The 13303-nt window shown below is 36.5% G+C and overlaps 1 protein-coding gene across 2 annotated transcripts; it reads left to right on the plus strand.

Moving 5' to 3' along the window:
- The first annotated feature begins 500 nt into the window (after positions 1 to 500).
- Positions 501 to 8028, plus strand: sirt3 (sirtuin 3). 2 transcript variants are annotated; one of them, XR_014203441.1, is made up of 8 exons: positions 501 to 706; positions 1002 to 1098; positions 1183 to 1347; positions 2188 to 2420; positions 2502 to 2602; positions 5342 to 5503; positions 6368 to 6599; positions 7738 to 8028. XR_014203441.1 is itself a non-coding variant. In XM_082161022.1 (8 exons), exons 1-8 carry the CDS (start codon positions 616 to 618, stop codon positions 7759 to 7761), a joined length of 1083 nt encoding a protein of 360 aa, XP_082017148.1. In that variant the 5' UTR covers positions 503 to 615; the 3' UTR covers positions 7762 to 8028. The 2 variants fall into 2 exon arrangements, 1 of the variants encoding a protein (XP_082017148.1); XM_082161022.1 differs by having other exon boundaries at positions 503 to 706; positions 6390 to 6599.
- Positions 8029 to 13303: the final 5275 nt, after the last annotated feature.

Here is a 13303-nt window from a genome sequence, read left to right on the forward strand (position 1 = left end):
TACAAACATATTGGCATTTAATTAAAAATTATTTGATTTATTATTTTTGACAATTCATCTATTTAAATGTTTATTTGTATACATTTTATCATCATTGCAATATCCCAACAACAAGAATAATGATAATACTAAAAAACCTGTCAGACTCTGCATTCGCTGAACGACTTCCAGTCGTAAGTACTGTAGTATTTACGAACTTTAAATCTTGACATAAATCAGTCAAACATTAAGCTTATTTAAATGCCTGCAGTAACCATAACATAACCACGTTTTATCGACAGAATTCATTTTAGTGCATACATAAAAGTCAATGAATGGACAATATGTGTTATTCGACCGACACAATTTGATGGACTCGCGATATCTCTGTTACGGTAATAAGTGCGTCACCAGTCTGATGTCAGTGTTGCCAAGTCTGTGGTTTTCCCACGGAATTAATCGAGCTACTTATACACTGTTGCCGTGATTGGGATTGTTTTGCTTTGCAATTGGCCGGGTTTTGTTGTGCAGACCTGGCAACCCGTTGGCCATTCCTGCATGTATATATTTACTACTACAAATTCGCCGAAATAATGTACGCCTTTTGACAAACAACGAGCTTCGCCATTGTCAATTATGCTGTACTATAAACCCTCCCTTTTAAATGTGTGCAGATGCTGTTTTACAGAGAAATTCTTGTCGAGAAGAGGACTGTCAACTACACAAAGTATTTTCTTGTTATTAAAAGTCATTATGTTTTTGCTGTACAGTCATGTTTCAAATGGCAATGTCATTAGTGCCAGTCGTGCACATTTATAGAGAACATTGTGATTATTAATAACTGTTTCTGCACTAGTCTTTATCTTCGAGTAAAAACATCATTAAAACGAGGTAAACCTACCGGAGAAGTCAGCAAAACTGCTAATTTTTGTAGTGTGCACACACAGTATTGTAGGTGGTTGGTCTGTAATGCTGTTATTTATTTATTTTACCCAGAGTCTTACATTAATACTTTTCCTCAGATCTGTCAAGGACAAACCTTCCCCATCAAAAGATTTTGACACATTTCCCTCATGCACAGAAGAATGCTGCATTTCTTTCACAATTCATTTATTGTCCGTAAGTATTGTTTTCTTTCTTTCTTTCTTTCTTTACAGAAATGTATCAGTGAAAGTGAATTTTTGAAACATTTTGACCTGATAGAACTGCATGTGGGGGAACACGAGGGCTGTTTGGAGGAAGCCATGGCAATGTTCACCAGCAGACCCTGGAGGATATTGCAGAAAATATCAGAGAACGCAAGTTCAAAAGAGTTGTGGTGATGGCAGGAGCGGGCATCAGCACTCCCAGTGGGATCCCAGACTTCAGGTAAAGGTGGACTCAAAAGACTGTTGTCCCCTAATTAGGGGTGTAACGGTACATGTATTAAATCTAAACTGTCATGGTTCGGTGCATTAAAGGATTAGTTCACCCCAAAATGAAAATTTCCTAATAATTTACTCACCCCAATGCCATCCAAGATATCCATGTCTTTCTTTCCTCAGTGGGAGAGAAATTATGTTTTTTGAGGAAAACATTTCTGGATTTTTCGTCTAACAATGGACTTCATTGGTTACCATCGTTTTTAAGTCCAAATCAATGCAGTTTCAAAAGTCTTTGAAGTGTTTAAACGGGCTGTACGCGATCACAGCTGAAGAAGAGGTTGTTATCTAGCGAAACGATAGGTCATTTTCAAAAAAAGATATAATTTATAGACTTTTTACCTTCAATAGTTCGGATTGAGCTGATCAACAAAGGGACAGGGAACTACGTCATCACGTTGAAAGGTCACGCCGGCAATACTATTTGAACTAATACTAATACACTGAATACTATTACTATATATATAATAGCAAACAATACTATTTGAACTATCCTCCTATGTACGGTCGCATTGTAAACAGTGGGGCAGTACGTCTGCCGGCGCCGGCGTGACCTTTCAAAATGTACCTATGTTCCGCACACAAAATATTGCATTCGGTCATTCGGTGCACACGTACCGAAACGATCCGGTACGAATACACCCCTAGTAGCTCATCTTATCTTATCTATTGTACTGAACTCCCCAAAACCGAGATACGTACCGAACCGTGACTTCTGTGTACCGTTACACCCCTAATCCACCTTTGAGATGGTTGCGACTTTTCTCTAATCGTATTTCTCCCACAGATCGCCTGGTAGCGGCCTTTATGACAACCTTCAACAGTACAATCTGCCCTATGCAGAGGCCATATTTGAAATAAATTACTTCCATCACAATCCAAACCCTTTTTTCGCTCTAGCCAAAGAGCTTTATCCCGGTAATTACCAACCCAATCTGACACACTACTTCATTCGCCTGCTTCACGATAAGGGGCAACTGCTCAGGATGTACACGCAAAACATTGATGGACTGGAACGAAGTGAGTGACACCGTCCACATGTGCATGCCTGGAATCGGTGTAAATCATTTATAAATGTTATTTACCTGTCATTGATTTCAGTGGCAGGCATTCCCCCAGACATGCTGGTTGAGGCACATGGAACATTTGCCACGGCCACATGCACAGTTTGCCGAAGGGATTACAAGGGAGAGGAACTCCGGGTAAGTCTTTTTCGCAGAACTATGGCAGTGGTTTCTGAGTTATTTAAAGGGGGGTGATATCTACAGTCAGTAGATAGTTATGCAAAAGTATCACTCTTCAGGGTGATACAAGACTGCCAAATTGAAGATAAATTGAAAGTATTTTTTGATCTACATTGATCTATGGTATTGAATATTTTATCCCTGGAACTGCACTTTTTTAAACTAGATTAGTAAAGTTTGAAGACTTACTTTGATGTTGGCTCGACAAATCCTTGTCTGAAAGTTTGAAATAACTTTTTCAAAGAATTTTGAGATTTTGCTCAAAGAAGTCAATAAAATTTTATTAACATGTTCTAATACATTGCTTATATTTTAGAAAGTTGCTAGCATATTTTAACACGTTACATTTTTTAGCAAGTTGTTAACATGTTTTAGCATGATTTAGCATGTTTGTTAGCATGTTTCTAATGTGATTAACACATTGCTAGCATGTTTAAATTTTTTTGCATTATTTAGCATGTTGCTAGCATGTTTGTAGCATGATTTAGCACACTGCTGTTTTACCATGTTGCTAACATGAATGTTGTTAGTGTTTCAGCACATCAGTAGAATGTTTTATCATGTTGTTAGCATGATTAAGCACATTGCTAACATGTTTTAGCAAGATTTGCCAGCATGATTTAACACGTTGCTAGTATGTTGCTAGCATGATTTAACCTATTGTTTATTTTTTTATCAAGTTGTTAGCATTTTTTTAACACATTGTTACATGTCAACAATGTGTTCAAATATGCCGTCAACTTACTAAAACACTAGAAAGTTGTTAACATGTTTTAGCATGATTAAGCACGTTTGCTAACATGTTTCTAGCGTGATTAGCACATAGCTAGCATGTTTTAGCATTATTTAACACATTGCTAGCATGTTTTAACATGTTAACATGATTTAACACATTTGTTAACATGTTTCTGGCGTGATTAGCACATAGCTAGCATGTTTTAGCATTATTTAACACATTGCTAGCATGTTTTAACATGTTAGCATGATTTAGCATGTTAGCATGATTTAGCACATTGCTAGCATGTTTTATCATGTTAGGATAATTTATCCCATTTGCTAGCATGTTTCTAACGTGATTAGCACATAGCTAGCATGTTTGTAGTATGATTTAATTGCTGTTTTAGCATTTTGCTAACATGATTTGGCATTTTGCTAGTATGTTTCAGCACATTGATAGTTTTATCATGTAGCTAGCATGATTTAGCTCATTGTAACGTTTTAACAAGCTGCTAGCATTATTTAGCACATTTCTAGCGTGTTTCGTTTTTATATATATTAACTCAGTATTACACGTTTATTATGGTACTTTTTAAGTATGGTAACTTACACTGTCGTGTTAGCTGACACCTTCGTCTTGTATTATATTAGTTTAACAAAATCTTCTGCTATTCATACATGCGTCTAACTACAGTTGCAGACACTCAGTCAACTTGCTCTCGAATGTTTACGGACCGGCTTTGACTGTTCCAATATGGCAGACGGCTAACGTATAGCGACCAAGCGGGAAGGAAGTCGACCGGAAGTTGAAGCCGGCCGCGTGCCACCATCTTGTAGCAGAACTTCACCTGCTGTTAGCATCCCATTGACTCCCATTCATTTTGACGTCACTTTGACAGTGAATAACTTTACATCTGAGGCGTTTGAAGACTCCATTTGTCCATTATTTATTTCTAAAGAAACACGACAATGTATAAAATGCTCCATTACCTTGTAGCTTACGTCATGGCCCCGTAAAAACAGTTTTTGTAAAAGTAGGCTAACGATTGCGTCATAACCACGCGACACTCTGTCGCACAGTAGAGAGATTACCGTATTGACGGGAGGAGAAGCTCGCGGGCAATCGGGGGGACGTGGAGGCAAAATGACAAAATAATTAATCAGAATACTTAGCAAAAGTTTCTCCTGCTCCTAGCTCATGGACACCTCCTACTCACGGTCTCCGTCTCTGCAAGATTCGGAAGGGAATGATTCAGATTTCTCATGCCACAGCCACTAGAAGACAGACGGGTTGCTCACGTCACATCTACGTCGTCAAGCTCAGTTTGAGTCTGCGCGTCAGGAACGGAAGTCCTAAGAAATCGCTGAAAATGGGCTTCACTTGCCTCAATTGAGTTCCAATGAGATGACTCTGTCCATTTCTTATACTGTCTATGATAGCGACCCATAGAAACAACCGCTAATGAGGCATCTATGTATATATCTATATCTATATATCTATATCTATGGTTTTTACCATGTTGTTAGCAAGATTTAACACTTTTCTAGCATGTTTTAGCATATTGCTAATATGTTTTAGCATGTTGCATGATTTAGCATGTTGTTAGTATGTTTCAGCATGTTGATAAAATGTTTAAGCATGTTGCTAGCATGATTTAGTACATTGCTAGCATGTTGGTAATGTGATTTAACACATTGCTAGCATGTTGGTAATGTGATTTAACACATTGCTAACATGTTTTAACATGTTGCTAACAGCACAGATAGATAGATAGATAGATAGATAGATAGATAGATAGATAGATAGATAGATAGATAGATAGATAGATATAATAAAGACAACATAATAAACCCATAATTGACCAACTCATTTAAAAACAAGCATGTCACAAGCTAAATATTTTGCTGTGATTTGGAAATGTATTTTTGATTATGGTATGGTTGTGAAGCTACTCCTGACGTATGGTTGTCTCCCAATAGAATGATATCATGGAAGGAAAAATACCCAAATGCTCCACTTGTAAAGGAGTCATCAAGCCTGACATCGTGTTCTTCGGTGAGGAGCTTCCTCAGCCGTTCTTCAGTTACCTGAGAGACTTCCCAATAGCAGATCTACTCATAGTCATGGGAACATCTCTAGAGGTGAGGAGAAGCTGCGGCGTCTGTTCATGAGCTCTTTGGAAAGATTTGTACTCACTGAATGAATTGCAGTGTGAGACCGAGACCATATTTTACGTATAAAATCAGTGTTTTATGTGTCTGTGGGCCGTGTCTGGATCGTATGGAAGCCCATTTCTGCCACACGAGAACTAAATCATGCTCTGGTAAATCATTATGATATAAAAAGTTGAATTTATGACATACTAAGTCACAATTATTAAACGAAAAGTCAATATTATTACATAGTGAGTCAAAATGATGACATATAAAGTCAAAGTTAAGTCAAAGTCCCCCTGTGGTGTAAATGGTTTTAATGTTGTTTATATGTCTATGTGGTGTTTTTAATATGCTTTAAGACAAACCAATCAGATCAACGTGTGATCGTCAACGAGTGGATCTCTGAGCTGAGTGAGTGGAGGCGGGGCTCATTTGCATATTCATATAACCGCGCATACTAAATGAGGCAAGGGTGTCGAGTTACAATCAAGCTATTTTAAGGCATGAAGACATTTGTTTTCAAGGAAAAAAATGTTTAAATATGTAATTTTGATGATCAAAAATGAGTTGATCTGATTGGTTACATGGTAGTTTGTGACGTCAGAAACACCAGCGATTTCTAACCGTGTGTTTGAGACTGTCTTTGGTTCACTGCAGTTTTAAGGAGAAAATACTCAGCAATGGTGTCGACTTATGAATTTACACATGGTTTGTCTGAAAGCATATTAAAAACACCACATAGACACATAAACTACATTAAAAGCTGGATTTACACCACAGGAGGACTTTAAGGAAACACATCACCAGCAGATGTCACTGTTGATTAATCTGGTGACTGCTTTTACTCAGGCCTGTTCATGTGAATTGTTAGGTGGAGCCGTTCGCCAGCTTGGCCGGTGCCGTGCGTGGTTCTGTGTCACGGCTTTTAATAAATCGAGACCTTGTGGGGCCGTTTTCTTGGGGGTCCCGTCACACTGATGTGGCCGAGCTGGGAGACGTAGTTAGTGGGGTAAAAAAACTGGTGGAGCTCCTTGGCTGGAAGCAGGAGTTAGAAACCCTAATGAATGCTGGCGGAGACAAGGTGAGTTATAATCAATCTCTGTTCTTACATATCATATTCATATCATAGCTGTGCTCAGCTGAACATTCATGAAATTTTATATTCTATAATGGAGGAATAAATGTTTTATGCTCCTCTCGCTATCATCTTTCATATACAGTGAAACCAAAAAATTATTCGGTAACACTTTACAATAAGGTTCATCAGTTAGCATCCTTAGTTAACATGAACTAAGAATGAACAATACTTCTACAGCATTTATTAATCTTAGTTAATGTTAATTTCAACATTTACTGATATGATATTCAAATTAAAGGTTGTATTTGTTAACATTAGTTAATGCACTGTGAACTAACATGAGCAAACATGAACAGCTGTATTTTTATTCACTAACATTAACAAAGATTAATAAATACTGTAACAAATGTATTGCTCATTGTTAGTTCATGTTAGTTAATACATTAACTAATGTTAACTAATGAACCTTATTGTAAAGTGTTACCAATTATTCAGACACCAGATCAAATTTTGTATTTATTTTTTACTAGTGTGATCAGGACACTATAGTGCATTTATGTAAGTGAGGATGGCAAAATAAAGTAAACTGTGACATATTATACCCAAATATTCTTCATACAGTGACTACCAGTACAATTATGCAAATTTGGGACTTAAAATTCCTCAGACACTTTGACATGAACATGTTTTGCTGAAGTGTTTTTTCTTTAATTGCTAATGCTCTTTTTACACCACAGACTGAACACAATTAAGCATTGCTTGGTAATTGGTTGAGCTAAACTGGTATTATCTAATTGTGTAGTTAAATTTATCAGCTGACAGATATTCAACATAATTCATGTGTGAGACAGTCTAACAGAAGGATGGACAAAACCAGTCAAATATCAACTGATTCTTGTCATATTTATTACCATTTTCTAAACTATAGCGAATAGACTGTGATAATGTGAGAAATGTTGAAGGTGTCTGAATAAATTTTGGTTTGACTGTATATTATTTGCCAGAATGTTCTTCATGTCCTTAATTTTAAAGACTAGTCCAATTGACAAAACAGTTTAAAGCTTAACTTGAATTGTTTCTTTCTTTGTGAGGAAGCCCCGGGTATCTGAAGGTTTTTTTTTTTTTCTGTCCTTCTCAATAGGCTTCAATAAACAAGGAGGAGTGAACAACCAAATTTCATCTTGACATGGATCTGGAGACCCAGAATGGGATTGATTGTTCGTCGACCCCTTCGCTGAGCTCTTTCTCAGTAGTGAGCAGAAGTGCACATGTGGGAGTGAGTTTCATTTGTTGACTAGGTGTACTAATTAACCCATAAATGTGTGAATGTTTTAAATGAATCTGCATGATATGTGTATCTGACATTCAGCATTTGGCTCATCGTTGTGTATGAGACATCGCCACCTTGAGGAATAAAGGTGAATTGCTCTTACTGAGTCTGAGATTAAATTTTGTAGCACAAAAAATATACTTACTTACACTATTACATATGTAAGGTATGCGACTCTATATGTTTATTTTTTATTTATTTTTTTTACAAAAAATAAGGACACAAAAATAAAAATAAATAAATAATAATTATGGTTATGTTGTTTATAATGAATTGATTGAGGAATACTAAGGTTGATATCTAACTTTAGGAGTGTAGTGAAAGACATCTAGGGGTGTCCCCGACTAAGGATTTACACATTCGAATCAGAATTGTCGAATCACCTATGTGTGTGTGAATGGGTTGGGAGGGGAACGACACATTTACATTTACATTTATTCATTTAGCTGACGCTTTTATCCAAAGCGACTTACAATTGCTATATATGTCAGAGGTCGCACGCCTCTGGAGCAACTAGGGGTTAAGTGTCTTGCTCAGGTACACATTGGTGTCTCACAGTGGATTCGAACCCGGGTCTCTCACACCAAAGGCATTTGTCTTATCCATTGCGCCATTGCAGCAACAACTTTTAATAAAGCGACCAAAACTGCCTGCCAACTGACAGACGAACTGACAATGGCTTTCTTATTTAGGTTTAAATAAAAGGTAATGTGGTGGATAAACATTCGTAAAACGTTTTCTCATAACATTTTAAAGCCGCGATCGAAATACAGAACATCACAAAAATATATAAAAGAACATTTTGATAAATAAACCTAAAAAAATACCTGCCTAGAGAGGAAAAAAACACACTGACTGATTCCACACTTTAGATTTTCTTATTCCAGACATTGTTAAGTAATCCCTGCCGCCAAGATGCTCCTCGTCTGTCACGGATCAGGGAAAGTGAAACTTAAATCTGTCACAGGGGTGGTTGGATTTATACACACACACACACACACACACACACACACACACACACACACACACACACACACACACACACACACACACACACACGTTAAAAATATTTATTGAACGCTTCTTTCTTTTTACGTGTTTTTTTTTGTTTGTTTTTTTACAGTATTATCATAATTAAAGGCTGTGTTGGAGCTATTTTTCACTTTGTTTATTTTAGGCTTAAGTTAAGTTATAGCCTAATTTATTTCCTTTCTTTTCTTGCTAAAGTTAATTTGTTTTATTTTGTATTTATGCTTATTTACTTATATTGTTGTTTATTGGTCACTTGGTGCTGGTTAATTTACATAAGTAGGTCAAGGTGGGAGGGACCTCAGGCGGCGAGGGCATATGGTTTTTTACCAGCGTAAGAGAGGCAGCAGAAAATGTCTGTGAGCTTGCTTATATGTGTAAATAAACCTCCTCAAACTCATTTTTGTTATGGACATTAGTTTACTTTGGTACCTCTCAACCTGCGTAAAGCCTAACCCATGACGTAGCCTCAGTGGCCATTTGAGAAGTTTGATATTATTAGTTTTGTTTAAGTTTATGGACAAATGGCCACTACAGGCTGTATATAACTTAATATAACCGTACAAAACCAGTAGTTCTGTGTGAAATTAGACATTGAGCACCCCCATATTGCCAAAATGGTATGATCCTCGTTTCATAACACCCGTGAAGATTCGACTGTGAGATCGGTGGTCGAATCAGGCTCCGCATATCGATGCATCGAATCTTCGACTATTCGGGGTCACCCCTAATGACATCCCAGTCAATAAAGACCCAAAGTATGCGTTTAAGGGTTAAGTACATACTCTACATACTGTAAGTCAAGTCAAGTCAAGTCAATTTATTGATTGATAAAATTAAATTAAATATCCCCAAAATATCCTCAAACTGAGAAAGCCAAAGGCAACAGTGGCAAGGAACCGAAAAACTCCATCAAGTGACCTAATGGTGTCCTAAAACTCCATCAGGTGACCTAATGGTGTCCTAAAACTCCATCAGGTGACCTAATGGAGAAAAAAAAAACCTTGGGAGAACCCAGGCTCAGTCGGGGGCCAGTTCTCCTCTGGCATTTATGAGCTAGAGGCCGGATTGTAGTTTGAACTGTAGGATTATATGAATGCCTGGCTGAAGAGATGCGACTTTAATCTAGTTTTAAACTGGGAGAGCGAGTCTGAGCAACGAACAGTATCAGGAAGACTATTCCAGAGTTTTGGAGCCAAATGTGAAAATGCTCTCCCTCCTCTGGTGGTTCTGAATATCCTAGGTATGACCAAAAGCCTTGAATTTTGTGATCTTAAAGAGCGCGATGGATTATAGGGTGATAAAAGATCCGTTAAATAGACTGGAGCTAAGCCGTTTAGGGCTTTATAAGTCAGTAGCAATACCTTGTAATTAATACGGAACTTTATAGGTAACCAATGCAGTGATGATAAAATCGGTGTTATATGATCATATTTTCTTGATCTCGTAAGAACTCTAGCGGCGGCATTTTGGACTAACTGTAGCTTGTTTATTGAGGATGCAGGACAACCAGCTAATAAAGCATTACAGTAATCCAGTCTCGAGGTCATGAATGCATGAACTAACTTTTCTGCATCAGAAACTGATAGCATATTACGTAGCTTAGCAATGTTTCTAAGGTGGAAAAAGTAATGTAAAGGTGTAAGCAATGTAAAAATTCACAAGCACTGTTTAAAATTATAAATACAATAATAATGTAGCTGACAATAGACACTAGTCAGGGCATGAATTTTACATGGGTTAATACAAGGCTGTAAAGGATAGACTAGCCTGGTATACGGTGTACATTTTAGGACATCCTCAGACCTCAGACATATGAAGACAAGGCATCATGCCTCAGACTAAAAGGCTTCAGTCATTGGACAAAACGGCATCGCGCCTCAGACTGAAAAGTTTCAGGTCTCAGGAAAAACAATGTCAGGTGTCAGGTCTCGTACAATTAGGCATCAGACGAAACAGCCTCAGACAAAAAGGCATCAGACTAAAAGGCATCGGACGAAAAGGACTCAGACTAAAAGGCATCAGACATAAAGGCCTCGGACGAAATGGACTCAGACTAAAAGGCATCAGACGAAACGGACTCAGACTAAAAGGCATCAGACATAAAGGCCTCGGACGAAATGGACTCAGATGGAGTTTGGAGATTCGCATTGCCCCGCCCCATGTGACATCACATGTACGCGGTTCATAGCTCGAAAGAACGCTTTACTTGATACATTTCTAAAGTCTCTAAGGTTGATTAAAAACAAGAAAAGTGACAATGTGATAATGTTTCCTCTGTGTATGTCTTTTATTTATTTATGTATTTTATATAATGTGAAACTTTACATATACTTGATATAATTTAATTCCTGTAGAAGTTATATGTCCTTTATATCCGCTTGTTATCTTATACATATTCAATAAAAGTAAAAAAAAAAAAAAAAAACGCTTTACGATAGTTTGCCAACATACAAGCTATAGTTGAAATATGTCATCTAACTTTTTAAACGTGCAAATAAAACTCGTGAAATGCATGTTCTCTTCTGCATACAGCATAATTAGTGTAACATTTAATTAAAGCATATATATATAGGCTATATATATTATGTGCTTTAATTAAATGTTAAAACATGCACTCGCGAAATGCATGTTCTCTTCAACATAATATATACAGTACAGGCCAAAAGTTTGGAAACATTACTATTTTTAATGTTTTTGAAAGAAGTTTCTTCTGCTCATCAAGCCTGAATTTATTTGATCAAAATGTAATATTGTGATATATTATTACAATTTAAAATAATTGGTTTTAAATTTATTATACTTTAAATTATCATTTATTTCTGTGATGCAAAGCTGAATTTTCAGCATTATTACTCCAGTCTTCAGTGTCACATGTGACATCCAGTCCATCACATGATCCTTTAGAAATCATTCTAATATTCTGATTTATTATGAGTGTTGGAAACAGTTCTGCTGCCTAATATATTTGATGAATAAAAGGTTAAAAAGAACTGCATTTATAAAAAAAAATAAAAAAAATCGAATAATATAAATCTTCTGAACAGGGGCGGATCTAGAAAAATATTTATGGTGTGGCGAGAGGGGTGCAGGAATTTTTGAGGGGTGGCAACATATGGCAGACGTATATATACTGAATTTAATCACAGTTAAATTGGCCATAACTTTTAATTCCTTGCTGCCAACTGGGGTGATCCGCCCCTGCTTCTTTACTATCACTTTTGATCAATTTAACACATCCTTGCTGAATTAAAGTATTGATTTATTTCAAAAAAAGAAAGAAAAAAAATTACTGACCCCAAATTACTGACCAGTGTATATTGTTGTTACAAAAGATTTATATTTTTAAAATATTTGCTTCTTTTTTTTTTTTTTTTTTTTACGTTTTATTCATCAAAGTATCCTAAAAAAGTATCACAGGTTATGAAAAAATATTTAGCAGCAGAACTGTTTCCAACTTTGATAATGAATCATCATATTAGAATGATTTCTAAAGGATCATGTGACAGACTGGAGTAATGATGCTGAAAATTCAGCTTTGCATCACAGAAATAAATGATAATTTAAAGTATAATAAATTGAAAACCAATTATTTTAAATTGTAATAATATATCACAATATTACATTTTGTTTCTGTATTTTTGATCAAATAAATGCAGGCTTGATGAGCAGAAGAAACTTCTTTCAAAAACATTCTCTCTGTCCTAGCATGTATCCCATATATCCCCCCCCCCCAAAAAAAAAAAATTGTATGTTTAAAAATCTTTGGCCTGTATATATATATATAAAAATATATGTATGCTATGTATATATTATATGCTTTAATTAAATGTTAAAACAGTGTTAAAATCACTGCTTAAAATCCCTGCTTTATTGAAATGTTACACTAATTAAGTTGTTTACAGAAGAGAACATGCATTTCGCAAGTTTTATTTGCACATTTAAAAACTTAGATGCCATATTTCAACTAGCTAGTTTGTATGTTGGCAAACTATCATGGAGTTAAAGCATTCTTTCGAGCTATGAACCGCGTACATGTGACGTCATATGGGGCGGGGCAATACGAATCTCCAAACTCCCTCTGAGTCCGTTTCGTCTGATGCCTTTTGGTCTGAGTCCGTTTCGTCCGATGCCTTTATGTCTGATGCCTTTTAGTCTGAGTCCGTTTCGTCTGATGCTTTTTAGTCTGAGTCCGTTTTGTCTGATGCCTTTTAGTCTGAGTCCGTTTTGTCTGATGCCTTTTAGTGTGAGTCCGTTTCGTCTGATGCCTTTTTGTCTGATGCCTTTTCGTCCGATGCCTTTTAGTCTGATGCCTTTTTGTCTGATGCCTTTTTGTCTGAGGCTGTTT

The sequence above is a fragment of the Leuciscus leuciscus genome (assembly GCF_965113295.1).
Source record: "Leuciscus leuciscus genome assembly, chromosome: 2".
Taxonomy (NCBI): Eukaryota; Metazoa; Chordata; class Actinopteri; order Cypriniformes; family Leuciscidae; genus Leuciscus; species Leuciscus leuciscus.

Excerpts from the sequence above, each read along its gene's own strand:
- sirt3 (XM_082161022.1), top strand. The coding sequence starts at position 616 with ATGCTGTACTATAAACCCTCCCTTTTAAATGTGTGCAGATGCTGTTTT. Across the intron at positions 1,099-1,182 it reads TCACAATTCATTTATTGTCC|AACTGCATGTGGGGGAACAC; the intron begins GTAAGTATTGTT and ends TTGACCTGATAG. Across the intron at positions 6,600-7,737 it reads TGAATGCTGGCGGAGACAAG|GCTTCAATAAACAAGGAGGA; the intron begins GTGAGTTATAAT and ends CCTTCTCAATAG.